General features: G+C 40.6%; 1 protein-coding gene across 3 annotated transcripts in view; it reads right to left on the reverse strand.

Annotated features, from left to right (window-relative positions):
• CNTRL (centriolin) overlaps window positions 1-15,640 on the reverse strand; it is a 153,110-nt gene that overhangs the window by 97,660 nt on the left and 39,810 nt on the right. For 2 of the 3 annotated variants that reach the window (XM_040324045.1, XM_040324044.1), the window contains exon 11: window positions 13,773-13,967. In XM_040324045.1, coding sequence (XP_040179979.1) covers window positions 13,773-13,967 — 195 coding nt within the window. Of the gene's footprint in view, window positions 1-5,567; window positions 5,765-13,772; window positions 13,968-15,640 lie in introns of those variants that run through there. The other variant, XM_040324046.1, reaches the window with a different exon arrangement.

Below are 15,640 nucleotides of genomic sequence, written 5' to 3' on the forward strand. Positions count from 1 at the left end.
CATGTATTACTGTACTTACTAATTGGCTTTTGTTAAACAAGCCAGCACTCTTGCCATGCAATACTAGTATTTAAAATGTCTGTCTGTCTGCACTGCAGTACATCTGACTTGTAGCAAAAAGATTTTATATAATTGAACTGATTAAATATGATTTGAAATGGAATGGAATTGATTGCAATTGCATGCTATTTATTTTTTGAGCTATTCTGTAGTATACTATAAAATTCATGCGTTTGTTGTCATTGAATTTGTCACTTTGTCAGCGTAGTATACTACACCGACATGACAGCAAGTGCATAACTTTTTTAAACATGACAGTACGCAATAAATATAATATATATTTAATAAATATATATTATATTTATTGCGTACTGTCATGTTTAAAAAAGTTATGCACTTGCTGTCATGTCAGTGTAGTATAACTTATAATACTACGCTGACAAAATGACAAATACAATGACAACAAGCGCATGAAGTATACTACAGAATACTACTCCAAAAAAATAAAATAGCATGCAATTGCAATTTGCAAGCCATCCATTCCATTTCAAATCAAATTTAATCAGTTCAATTATCTTTTTGGTACAAGTCAGATGTACTGCAGTGCAGACATAACTACCTTCTATGGCACCATAAAAAAAGAAAGCAAGAAAAAAAAAAAAAGAAGAGTGGTTAGTTTTTTATTTTTTAAAGCTGCTTCCTGGGGTTTAGCTTTTAAATTGATTTTGTCCACCAGCCCCCCCCCCCCCCCCAGACATCACTCCCACTATAAATCATTCTATGCTATTATTCTGCGCTACAAGCAAAGGTGGACCATGTCTGCAGTGTGGAAATATTTTAAAGTTTCTGATAAACACCCCAAATTTTCAATCTGCAGTCTTTGCTCAGCCGAAATTTCAAGAAGGGATACAGTGCCAAGGCATTTTTTAACAACAGGTTTGATACACCACTGGAAAACACGTCATCCAGTTCAGCATTCAGATTACAAGAAAACAGTGGCACGTCCAAAAAGTGCCTCAGGCTTAACACCATCTGTGGCCACAGTCTTTGAAAAGGTAAAAAATATGCAAGCGACAGTCCCAAAGCTCATGCCATTACAGATAAAATTATGGCATTTATTCCATAGGCTCATGCAACATATTGAGCTGCATTGCTCACTACCAAGCAGACGCTACTTTGCAGATACCTGTCTACATGAATTGTTTTGCAGTGTTAGAAAACACGTTCATGAGCTCATGACTAGAAGTGAAGATAGAGGGCGCTAAGTAACACACATATTAAGCAATAATGAGTGTAAGGTGCCAAAAACAACTAATCAGCAAAATGATTAGCAATAAATTGCTAATACCTACAAACATGTAGAGATAAAAATACAATATTTAGAGTATAAAACAAATTATATACAGTAAAGTCCCATATATTGCAGACGGCGCCGCACATTTGGTGAGAACACAAGGTGTGATTCAATGTGATCAAATGTATAACAAATCTATAAAGTCCCAATATAAAAGAAAATATTGCAATCTTCTTCCTTTGTTGTGATCTTCCTAGAAGGAGAGAAAGTGCCACCACCACACTTAAAATCTTCAATTCCACCCAAGGTGCTTTGTAAATATAATGCTCTTACCAGAGCTTGTTGACCACTTTAATGAAAAAGATAGTCATACAAGCATATGCAGGATTGTGCCTGCGCACATGAAGATATGGATAAATCAATCTTAGATCATGCTTAGCCTGACAGCGCAGTGGATAGATGACAAAATTTCAATTGGCAGAGGAATTGGCCACACATGACAGACCTATAGAAGACTCCAAATATGTAAAACATTCGGAGAGCAGAGGGCAACAGAATACAAAGCCAAAGGCAGTGGCTGAAAGAGTGTGCATGCTGCAAGCACTACTGGAGACATTAGTAGAGTGTGATCTGGATCCCCTACTTAAAATGTCCCCCACCCCTACATCCCAATGCTGCATCCTACGTTTCCAACCCTTACTCTGGAAAGTACTCAAAGGCTAACTTGTTGCAAGAGCAGAGTCTTAACATTGTGCCCTACATGAAAACTAGGGCCTGAATGCCACTTCCAGGCTATCCCCACAATGTCCAGTCCAGTAAGGTCTAAAAGCCAGACTGAGGACAGTCACAATAGATATCTGCAATTGGAGAGACCAGCTCTAGAAGCAAAGAAGAGTCTTGATTGTAGAAAAACAATGGCTGAAGAGTAAGAAAAAGGCAGAAAAGTTATGCTGGTAGTAGAAGGGGTTATACAATTGTTGTTTGCCAGTATCCAACCCCCCTGTTGGCAGCAGTATAACCCAAAGGTGAAGAATGTTTCCTTCAATCTTGGAGAAAGAAATGATTTTACCACTATACTAGTATGTAAGAATCTACAGCACAATCATTTGCAAGGGAGGATACAAATCAATAGGCTTCTGTCTGGTAAATATATTTCTGTTCTATACATCATACCTAAAAGATAGACAGTTATGGAGCAAAGAAAGTGAGGGACAAGAAGTTTGGTTCTAGAAGGGCATTGAGGTACAAATGAGATAAAGGGGGGCTGCAGTACAAAAGACGGTTTAGGGTACAACGGTGGGACAGAATGGTCACTGGGAAGAACAGGGGCACAGACAGGGATTGGGGTATCATAGAGTTACATAATGGGGATAGGTGTACAACAGGGGATTAGAGGTACAACAAAGCTTCAGGAGCACAAATAAGGTTAGAAATAGATGTGCAATAAAAGCACAGAGGAGGAATTGGGATATACAATACAATACAATTGCAGATGGGACACAAAAAGGCATTGAGCACCAATAGAAGTACAGAGAAGTACAGAGGGTACATTAGAATTACAGAATGGGAAATCAGGCACAATAAAAAAGGCATGGACGATGGAGGGGAGGTGAAAGTCAGGTTCACAAAAAAAAGATGTGTAAACTTGAAGTCTGTGAGATAGTAAAGCTCCGATAGAAATTAAAAAAAAAAGTAACATAAGCAAAATGGAAAGATTTAAAGCGCAGTTCACCGTATACAAATTGAGAAACAAGAGAATAAATCAATTCTTTGTGCCAGCTGTTCTCTGCCAAGAGCTAGTTAATTATTAATGACACACAGAAGATGTTAAAATGATATCTGCGTGTATAGACAGAAGGTAAAAAGGGAGATCATATCCGTATGCAGACATGTACGTCGCAGCACTGCAGAATAAGCCTTGTAATACTACAAGTCATGGACCCTCAGAGATCCTAGCTGCACTTTCCCTACTTTACACAATTGCATACAAGCGGTTCCTGGCTTTAGCATGAAGTCAGCAGTCAAATGTTGACAAATAATTAAACAGCCATCATTTTAAATTACCAGCCTGCTAAAAATAACTTGCCAAATTCAACAAATACTTCACATACGCACTGTCCTAAAGCCTAAATGAATCATTATTACTGCATATTCATATTCTTGAGGGCAGGTCCACACCAAAATTGCACAGGAACGTGGTGCAAATTCCCATGTACAACTGCAGTGTGACTTTCAGCCCAGTAATATGAATAGGCTGAAATCAGACTGGATTGCACAAAAAGTACTGCATGCGCTATTTTTGAAAAACACGTTGCAACAAATCGCACGCTTATGCAGTACCATGTGAGCTGGTGCCCACAAATGCACAGTGTTTGCGATGCTGTTAACAATGTATTGGCGCCCACAGCAGATCACAAAAGCTGTGCGTTTTGAATGCGGTGCAGAAAAGGCGTATAAAATGCACCTTTCCCACACTGTGTTATGTGAACCTGCCCTTATTACCTTATTGTGTCTTCTGGGCTCACCTATTGTTTTTTTCCAAGTTTTCCAGATTTCCATGGGTGATATTTGAGCAACAACAAGATGGATGCTGTTATCAATTTAATCTGTCACTCACAGTCAGTAATACTTGTATTGTGGGAATCGCAATTTTTTTTTTTAAATCTTGTAATGGAAGGATGAGAACACTTCAGAAAAAAAATATATATTTACAGTTACGTACATAGGCAGGGTCACGCACACACACACACACACACACACACACACACACACACATACATACATACATACATATATATATATATATATATATATATATATATATATATATATATATATATATATATATATATATATATATATATATATATATTCTTAGGGGCAGATCCTCAAAGAAATTACGCCGGCGTATAACTTGATACGCCGCATAATTTCAAATTACCCGCGTTGTATCTTTAGTTTGAATCCTCAAACCAAGATACGACGGCATCTGGGTTAGATCCGACAGGCGTACGGCTTCGTACACCTTCGGATCTTAGATCCAATACTTCGGCGTCCGCTGGGTGGAGTTTGCGTCGTTTTCCGCATCGGGTATGCAAATTAGCGATTTACGACGATCCACGAATGTACGCGTGGCCGTCGCATTCTCTTACGTCGTCTCTAGTCGGCTTTTTCCGGCGTATAGTTAAAGCTGCTTTTTTGCGGCGTATAGCCGTCGTTCCCGTGTCGAAATTTTAATTTTTTCTTTTTTTTGCGTAAGTCGTCCGTGAATCGGGATGGACGTAAGTCACGCCTAAGTCTAAAAAATGACGTCCTTGCGACGTAATTTCGCGCAATGCACGGCGGGAAATTTAGGGACGGCGCATGCGCAGTTCATTCGGCGCGGGGACGCGCTTCATTTAAATGAAACACGCCCCCTAATCGCCGATTTGAATTCCGCACTGTTACGCCGCCGTAACTTTCGGCGCGCAATCTTTCAGGATTCGAACCAAAGCCGGGAAAGTTACGGCGGCGTAGTGTACCTCTGATACACTGCGCCCGTGCAGATCTCTGTGGATCTGCCCCTAAGAGTGTAACCTCCTTGAGGGCAGGGACTGATGTAAATGTGTAATATTATATGTAAAGCGCTGTGTAAATTGACAGCGCTATACAAGTACCTATATAATTAATAAAAAACATATCTGATTGCTTTCTATGATGTCTTGTAAAACGAACAGACAGATTTTGCCAAGTCTAAAGCGAGATATATATATATATATATATATATATATATATATATATATATATATATATATATATATATATATATATATATATAAAAATAATATCTTGCTTTAGACTCAGCATCATATGCCTAGTATGAAAGAATGTATGCTGCCCTTGGTAACCAATCAGCTTCTCCCATTACTTGCACTACTAGATCGCTTACGTGCGCATCGCATGTACACATCGCCAAGATCCATACCATAAATATATAAAAACCAAATGCATAATTCGTACTATAAATATATAACTAAGTAACATCTGGCCTTGCAGGGGATGAAAAACAAAGCATGTCATGCCCGATATGCCCCTAGATGCCCTCCTGAGGCACTACATGCACCAGCATGCTCTTCTAGTCAGGACCACCAGCTGCTACAGTCCTCCCACCCTTTTGACAGCTATGGCCACTCTATACAAAAGCCTTCAATTTCTCTGCAACTTTTGCAGCTCAGGATGCAGAATGAACTGCACACTCCACAGCAACAAGACAAGACAAGTTTGAGTAACTTACAAAGTTGTAGCCTACAGCAGCGGGGGAGAGACTAGCCCTGCCTGGTGATCCTCCATGTACGCAGGGCAGGAGGACAGAGCCTAGTGCTGGGTGTCAGTCTCCTCTACCACAGCACTCTAACAACTTCCTCATGTCATGGTGAAATGGAGGAAACTGCTCGCCCAGTATCCTGAGCTCCGAACCCCTGATGGTTTGAAATCACAACACAGGAAGCTTGATCAGTCATCCAATCAGAAGCCAACATCCCCAGCGCCCCTCCCCCAAGATAGACTTGGATTGTTCTCTGTCTTGTAACACTCATCTACAATGTATCCATTTATAACCCTGCCCTGGATGCGGGCCACTATTCCTCATAATACACAGTGCTGGGTGTCCTCTAAGTCAGATGTGAGCCCAGGGGATGAACACACACTGATTGCTCCCAGCAGAGCTCATTATCTGCGAAAGTTTGTGTTCTACAAGATCATAACACCTAGTGATCATAAACAGTGCGATGATGAAATCCAGATTTATATTTTGCACTCATTCTGTATTATTTATAGAATACAATGTTGCAGGGAACAAAGCAAAAACCTTAAAGATATAGTCGGTTATAAAAAATAAACAATACAAACTGGTTCAAATAAAATACATTTTACAATATAAAGTTACCAGGTACACTCTCTGAAATGATTCCACTGCTGCTGGAATGTGTAATATTGAAGATCGGAGGTTGATATCCCCCCCACCTGCACTATGTATATCTTAGACAAGTTCTTATACCTTTTTGTATGTTTACTACATCTGAACATGTGCACTGCTGTTTTGTTTTTATTAACAAATCAAAAAAAAAAATTGTTATTTAAAAAAGGTGGAAGCTTGGGTTACCCAAAGGCTTCATACAATTCTCTGGTAGCCCAAGTATTTCTGCTGATAGTGCCAGCATTGTCCCCAACAACTATGTAGGCTCATTCCTCCTGCTGCATTTTATGTAATCCAGCAGCAGGGAAGATGGTTTGTGTACCCTGGCACCAGGGCCATCTTAATAGCATCATGGGCACCTGGGCAAAGTAATGCTATGGGGCCCCTACAAGCCTGCCCCAATTTACGCACCTACTCTCAAGAATGAAAGTACAATATTTTTACTTTACAGCATGTCACTTGCTACTGTCCCCTGCCACCAGATTGAGCGTGTCACTTGCCATCGTCACCTGTCACCAAATTCAGTGTGTCACTTGCCACCCATCCCGTCACCAAATTCAGCGTGTCACTTGCCATCCATCCTGTCACCAGATTTAACGTGTCACTTGCCACCCATCCCCTGTCACCAGATTCAGCGTGTCACTTGCCACCCATCCTGTCACCAGATTCAGCTTGTCACTTGTCACTGGTTCCGTGTCACCAGATTCAGCATGTCACTTGCCACGTTGCCTGTCACCCAATGCAGATTGTCACTTGCCACGTTGCCTGTCACCAGATGCAGATTGTCACTTGCCAAGTCACCTGCCACACGTTACGGATTGTCACTTGCCACAAGTTGCGGATTGTCACTTGCCACACGTTGCGGATTGTCACTTGCCACACGTTGCGGATTGTCACTTGCCACGTCACCTGCCACACGTTGCAGATTGTCACTTGCCACATGTTGCGGATTGCCACGTTCACCTGTCACACATTGCGGATTGTCACTTGCCACGTCACGGATTGTCACGGATTGTCACGTCACGGATTGTCACTTGCCACATGTTGTGGATTGTCACTTGCTGTGTGACTTTCCTGCTAAGGTGGTCTCTAGCAAGTCAGACAGCAGAGAGATAATGTCATCTCTCTGCTTCCCGGCTGCCTTCACAGTGAGGGCAGAACTGTACTGCAGGGATGCAGGGTGGGCGCCGGGCAGTGAGAGATGATGTAATCTCTCTGCTCCCCCGCCCGCCGGCTCCCTGATTGGCCAGCTGTCTACTTACACACAAGCAGCCCAGCCGCCCGCTTTTTCATCTGCATTCTGGGGGGGGGGGGCAATTTGTCCAGCTCAGGGGCCCCAGGTGAACGTGGGGCCCCTGGTCTGTGCCCAGTCGTGCATGCTCAGTAAGACGGCCCTGCCTGGCACCAGATCAAGTGTAGCACTTTAGTTGCTTGCAGAAAAAATTAGAGGAGAAATTCTGACCTCTGAATTGCACAGACATAAAACAGTTAAAATGCAGCTGGACAGGACATGTGGCATCCACAAAAACTCAATGCATAGCAAATGCAAGAATAACTAATTTTCTTAACACAGTCCAAACATGGCTTTTCACATTATTCAAAAATGCTTCACAAAACATATCAGCATCTAAAAACACAACTCCCTATCTACACCAGCCCATATAGCAGACTTTCTCCACTACATAAAAAAAAAAGTTATTTGGTATTTTTTTATTTTATTTTTTAATAGTCCTCTTCTAACTTCTATTTCACCTAGGTGAATGCTGTAGCCTCTACTACCGTTGGCTCCTGGAATATGAGCGTCTCAAACCCCAGGAGCCTTTGGGAGATTTTCATCCTTGAGAGGGCGGAGAGGAATGTGTAACTGCTGCATTTCCTGGAAAAGAATTGGTGTTGGCTTCAGCTGCCCTTACTTAAAAAAAGCCTTTTGACAGACATGAGGTGATCACTGTACTAATAAGAGCTTCACATGGAGAAACAATCTATTTTATTATTATTATTATTATTAAATATGATAAACAATGTCTATGGCTGCTAGAGGCTTTTTTTTTTTTACTCTTCGACTGAAGTTCCACTTTACTGGAAACTGAGATCTTCACACAGAAAAAAAATGTATTTTTTCCCATTTTAAAAGAAATCCAATAAAATCGAATTTTGTCATAAACTTAAGCCAAAATGTATTCTGCTACACGTCTTTGGTTTTAAAAAAAAGACCGTTAGGTGTATAATAATTGGTTTGTGTGATCACCGACAGATGTACGCAGATGATCATGTACAGATGTGCGCAGGTGATCATGGACAGATTTGTGCAGATTATCATTGGGACATGTGATTTTACATATGTGGGGGGGGACAGGTGTTTTTACTATGTGGGGACATGTGTGTTAACACTGTGGTGACACTAGACTGGCGATCAGTGAGTAAAAAGCTGTAAAAAGCAGCTCATACTCGCCGATCACCAGCCGGCTGCAGCAATCAGCTCTCCTCACCGACAACTTCTGTGTCAGGAGAAGAGAGCCGATCGCCTAGCAACGGCTCTCTATTTACATCACATGATGGCTGCGATTGGACACGGCCGTCATGTGATCAGGAGGGAAAATCACAGAGCCCCCCTGCCGATCGGAGATGCGCCGTGTCCGCCGTGTTTATATGTGACCAGCTGTGATTGGACACAGCTGATTACATGGTAAAGGGCCCATGTGATTGGCCCTTTTCCACGATCTGTGATCTGCTGTGTCCAAGGGACAGCAATTATGGACACTTCCCATTTCCCATTGTGCGCCCCCCTGGGGCACAAGAAGTGCATTTCCGGGAGGAAGTCCAGGGATGCCCCCCCAGAACTGGAGAGCCACGCTGAAGCTGTATATTGGCTATAGCGCAGTAATTAAGTGGTTAAATATTTCAGTACATATTGTCAAAAGAGGAGAAGGCTGAAAGCGGAGTTCCGGACACAATTTCACTTTTTAAATATAAATACCTCTAATACACAAGCTTAATGTATTCTAGTAAAGTTAGTCTGTACACTAAGGTCCGTTTTGTTAGGTTGTTACAGCATTTAGACACTTTATAAAATAGAAATTGACTGGGGCCATCTTAAGTGTGGGCATCATGAAGCCAGACTGTATGACTTCCTGAATTTCAGCCTTGCAAATCTCGCACATGCTCAGTGCTGCACAAGCAGTGTCAGATCAGGTTTCAGCACCTGTGCTGTCCAAGTCACATGATTCTTTGAGACTGGGAAATGCAGACTCCTGGAAAGTTACACCCACTACATTCCCAGGAGTCTGTGCGGTGAAGGTTAGGAAGCATTAAGCACCTAGGTGCAGGAAGTGGGAAGATTAACTATTCTGCCTAGCAACAACACTTTGAAGGCATCTAAAAAAAAAAAAAATTTTCGTAAAGGACTAATGACATTTTTTTTAAAACTACTGATGTAATGTAATATTTATGGGTGGAACTCCACTTGAAAGGCAATATTGGATGCCTGTGATCTTCTGGCCCAAAGATGGCCATGCATTAAAAACAGGCATTGATTCTGTGATGGACATCACTGCATGAGCTCAGGAATACATCCAAAAATCACTGTGAACACAGTTCGCCTTGCCATCCAAAAATGCAAGGTAAAGCTCTATCATGGAAAGAATAATCCTGAACACTGTCCAGAAACACTGCCGTCTTCTATTGGCCAAAGCTCTTAAAAAAAAAATTTTTTTGGACAACCATAGGTGACGCATCCCTCAGACTAAAGAGGAGATGGACCTTCTGGCTTGTTACCAGTGCAAAGTTCAAAAGCCTGCATCTCTGATGGTATGGGGGTGCATTAGTGCAGATGGAATGGGCAGCTTGCACATCTGGAAAGCCAACATCAATGCTGAAAGCTAGATCCAGGTTTTAGAGCAGCATACTGTATGCTCCCATCCAATGATGACTTTTTTTAGGAAAGGCCTTGCATGTTAACAGGACCATGGTAAACCACATACTGCATCTATGACAACAGCATGGCTTTGTAGCAGAAGAGTCTGGGTGCTTAACTGGCCTGCCTGAAGTCCAGATCTTTCACCAATATTGAAAACTTTTGGCACATCTTGAAATGAAAAATACAATAAAGATGACCCAGGACTGTTAAGCAGTTAGAACCCTATAATCAGGCAAGAATGGGGCAACATTTCTTTTCCCAGAACTCCAGCAACTGGTCTCCTCAGTTCCCAGACATTTACAGAGAGTTTAAAGAAGAGGTGATGCTTCACCGCGGTATACATGGCCCTGTCCCAGGGCCATGTATGAGACATGTAGCTGTCATTAATTTCAAAATTACCTTATTTTTTTTTACATTTTCTCAGTTTAAACATTTAAATGTATTCTATTCTAAATAATATATGGGTTTATGAGATTTTGAAATCATTGGATTCTGTTTTCATGTAGATTCTACACAGCATTCTAACTTTTTGGACTTGGTGTTGTAAATGAGAATGTCGGATGTCTCTTTATGAAGATGAACCGAAAATTACTTTTAAAGTGTTAAATCTGACACTGGTAGGGTTCAAATGTATCTGCCGTCACAAAATACATTGCGATTTATTCCACTCTACTGTAATTGTGGATGTATTTCTGTCAAAAAAAGACAATATTATATTCTTCTAACCAAACAGAATCTTCTAAATAAATTTGCCAAGTTGTAAATTTGTTGGTCAACTTGTGGGGTATGGGAGCACAAGGTAAAGGCTGCCACCAACTGGACAAAGGAGTGTACTGGCCAATTCTACATGAGATACACGGCACATGTACAACATTCAGCAATACAGTAAGGTGCATAGTACCATACCTATTGAGTGAAGTACAAGACTGTATAGAGATCATCCACTGTCACCAATAAGCAAATAATCTACCAGGGTTACCAGATTTTGTGCATCAATAGTGCTGTGGTAAAGAGTACATTTATAAATACACACTGTACATACTGTCAACATCTCTTGATAAGTGTCTCTCTATGGTGGTGAGGGGAAGAGGGTTTTATTGTAAGCACCTTGTAAATGGTGCACAGTTATTACTCTAAATTTGTGCATATATTTTCCCAGATGAACCCAAGAGACTAAAAAGAAACAATGTAACACCACCATTTGGAATATGATTTGTCAAAACCTTAGTAAATAGGTACATCTGCAGAATAGAAGTCGTCAATGTTCATTAAAAACACTTTACCTTGTGTAACAGTGTACATTAGGAAAACTTACAGTGAGAGAAACATGTAGGGTGGCATTGGTGACCTTATTAAAATGCCAATAATGATTTGCCGGTAATGCCCTTGGTTTCAGAACCTTCTGAATTACGAGCACAAACCATTAGAGTGCTCAAACCTCCTCCACCTAATCCAATTAAGATAGGGCACCAGTGCCACCCTACATGTTTTTAAGAGCGCAGTAATGGAAAAAGATGTCAGCACTCAGTAGCTGATCCTTCGATATTTTATTATTACAGGCTAAAATCTGGGCATGTCAGAGATGCCAACGCATCCAGCGAGGCTTTATTCATAGTTGTGTGTCAAAAGGCAGGAAGCAGAAGGTGAATGGCTTGATTTTTTTTAATAAAGTAAGAAGAGTACAAGTTTTAATATTAAAGCAAAAGATTATGAAAATGGCCCTTAAAGGGGTTGCAAAGGTAAACCTTTTTTCACCTTAATGCAATAAGGTGAAAAAACATCTGCGGATTAGCGCCCCCCCGAGCACTTAACTGATCCCTCGAAAGTCCCGCGCCGCGAACATGCTTGCTTCTCGGCCAGGCTTCTCGGCTCATTCATTGGTTGATTGAAAGCAGTGCAGCCATTGGCTGGCGCTGCTTTCAATCATATCCAATGGCGCGGCGCGCCAGGGGGCGGGGCCGAGTGATACAGTGAGCGTCTATGGCCGCCGGCTGTATCACAGGAGTGCGCCCGCAAGAACTCATCACCATGTGAGCTTGCTCGCATGAAGGTGATGAGTTCTTGTGAGGGGGAGCAGAGACACCCGCCGAGGGACCCCAGAAGACCAGGATCTGGGCCACTCTATGCAAAATGATCCGCACAGTGGAGGCAAAATTCCTTTACATACCCTTTAAGGACAAAAATAGGATGAGAATTAAAAGGAATTGGAGCCTACTAAATCAGCTTCCGGAATTTAAAAAAAACTTAATGGTAATTTACAAAGGAGGTCGGATAAAATAGATCAAGAAGTACAAATTAAAAAAGGAATATAGGGAGACCTAAAACGATGATAATGATATTTATGCATGGCAAGTTAAAACACATGTAAAATTTAGAGATTCAGAGAAGTTCGTTGGAAAGTAGCATGCAAAATATTCCGCAAATATAGGAAAATTAAAACAAAACTCCAGAACATATGAAAATTACTTGTTTTGCGCTGCCAAAACCTAACGCTACAAATAAAAACCAAAACAAATAAAACACAGAGCTGCAGCAAACACAACATGTGTTCCCGCGCCAAATAAAGTAATACATTTTGCGTTACTCAAATTAACATAAATATATGTATAACTTATAAGCAATATAATAAAAAAAGAAATAATAATAAAAAAAAAAAAAGTGTTCTCCTACTCAAAACACCACAAATAAAAGTGCACACTCAAACTACAAATGTGATTACATACAGAACAGTACTCCACCCCAAACTGAAAAACTCAAATCAGATAACTAATAAAATGTAACACTTGAATGTCCACTGTGAAACAAAATGCTGTGAGAATCCCTTTGTGAAATAAAAATTGCAATCCGTGCTCCACCACCAATAGAAATGCCTGCTCACCTGGCACGTGGACCTGTAAAAATATACAGGTCACAAAGCGCTCTTTAAATTACATTAATTGATGCATGCTCAAAAAGGACCAGGTAAGACATGTTCTCTTGGTAACTTCAGTGGTCCCCTTTAAATGTTAAGCATCATCTCCAAAAAATTGGTTTGATAAATAGCGCCAAAAATATTGTGAAACATAAAAAATTGCAACTGCCACCACTTGGTTCTCCAAGGTCTCTGCTTTCAGAAACTATATGAATACTTACCCAAGTCCTATCTCGATCCAGTGGTGTGCCCGTCTGCAGCAGCTCCTCAGTCTGTGTTTCTCATTTCACCAGACATTGGCGCCTGCTGCTGTCAATTAAATCCTGTGAGGGAGCAATGGGCAAGGCCGAGCTGTGCTGTGTGTGTCTACGGACACATACACAGCTCCACCTATGAGCAAGCCCACAGGTGTGCCATCAAAGCTAACATCTTGCTATGGTGGCACACATAAAAAAGGAGAAGACAAGAGCGCCAGCAGGGGATTCTAGCCGGCAAGGGACACCAACAGGCAAGGGACCCCAGGTTCAGGGCCTCTGTGCAATACTATTACACAGAGCAGGCAAGTATAAAAGGTTTGTTGTTTTACCCCAAAAAATCTTTACAAAACAAATGCAGGATTTTAACATGTGTACAAAAAATTAAAACACTGCTCCAGTAGACAAGCAGTTAATCTATGTGTAGATCACTTAACACTCACATGTCGAGGATCATGGGGGCTGAGAGAGTCAAGATGCCTCTGCAGTTCTTCCAGCTCTGTGTATTTCTTATCCATCTCCCTCCGCTGGTGATCCATCTGCTTCTCCAGTTCCTGAGCTTCCTGACGCAGCTCATTCAGCAACTGGATTTTACGGCTTAGCTGCTGACGAAGTTTCTCCTTTTCGGTCTCCAAGATCTAAATGGAAATTCACACTTTGTTTACTTTTTTTAGTAAGAAAACAAGGGACAACATATCCACAGAATGGAGTTTAGTTTCTGCTTGGTACAAGTACCACACACACATTTTATGCCAGATACTGTATACAAGCAGGGCCGTCTTTACCGCAGGGCAAATGGGGCAGGTGCCCTGGGCCCTGTCACTGTTGGGGGCCCAAAGCAACCCCCTTTAAAAAAAAAAAAAAAAAAAATTTTTTTTTTTTTTTTTTTTTTTTTTAGGGGTTCGGAGGTCCCCAGGGGCCCGGAGGCCCACAGGGCCCCAGATGGCAATCCCCCTTTTTTTATTTATTTTTTAAATAAAAAAAATATTTTTTTTTAATATATTTTTATTTTTTATTAAAGGGACAATTTTTTTTAATATATTTTTATTTTATTTTTTATTAAAGGGACAATTTTTTTTAATATATTTTTATTTTATTTTTTATTAAAGGGACAATTTTTTTTAGAGGTCTGGGGGTCCCCAGGGGCCCGTAGTTCCCCAGGGCCCCGGATGACAACCCCCTTTTTTTTATAAAAAAAAAATTTTTTTATATATTTCTTTATTTCTTTTATTTTTATATATTATATAAATGTTATTATTATTATTATTATTAAAGGACCCAGAGGTCCCCAGGGCCCCGGATGGCAACCCCCCTTTTTTTTTATAAAAAAACATATATATATATATATATATATATATATATATATATATATATATATATATATATATATATATATATATATATATATATATATATATATATATATATATATATATATATATATATATATATATTTATTTTTTTTATTAAAGGGCTCAGAGGTCCCCAGGGCCCCATGTGGCAAACACCCTTTATTTTTTTTATAAATGTTTATTTTTTTATTTTTCTTTATATATATTTTTTTTTATTAAAGGGCCCAGAGGTCCCCAGGGCCCTGGATGGCAACCCCCCTTTTTTTTATAAATGTTTATTTTTTATATATATTTTTTTATTTTTTATTAAAGGGCCCAGAGGTCCTGAATGGCAACCCTATTTTTTTTGTAATTTATTTTTATTAAAAAAACATTATTAAAGGGCCCAGAGGTTCCTAGGGCCCCAGATGGCAACCCTCTTTTTAAAATATATTCCTTATATATATTTTTTATTTCTTTTTTTCTTTTTATTAAAGGGCCCAGAGGTCCCCAGGGCCCCGGATGGCTACACCCCTTTTTTTATATATATTTTTCTTTATTTCTTTCTTTCTTTCTTTTTTTGTAAAGGGTCCCCCGCTTTTAAATTCGCGGCAGCCCCCCCCTGCTTCTCAATTTCAGGCGGCAGCACCCCCCCATCCCGGTTCTCTGCTCCAGGGGGCCCATGCCTGAAGCTGTGTAAGTGGCCCCATAATTCCTGATGGCGGCCCTGTCGCCCGTTAAGCCCCTGTGCTGCCCACAAATCAGGCTGAAAATCATCAGCGGCAGGCAGCCAGTGACAGTACTGCTTCCCTTCCCAGTGTTTAAAAAATGTACAGCACCCCTGGCTTCCCTTTAGACGTGCACTTCTGCCTTCCTGCCACTGGGTGCTGCTTGTATATAAAAGTGAATTAGAATGTGATTTTATAACATCCCCAGTTTGCTCTTCCCGAGGCTGACTTCTTCATGTCCTGCTCCTCAAG

This window comes from Rana temporaria, chromosome 9 (assembly GCF_905171775.1).
Source record: "Rana temporaria chromosome 9, aRanTem1.1, whole genome shotgun sequence".
Lineage (NCBI taxonomy): Eukaryota > Metazoa > Chordata > Amphibia > Anura > Ranidae > Rana > Rana temporaria.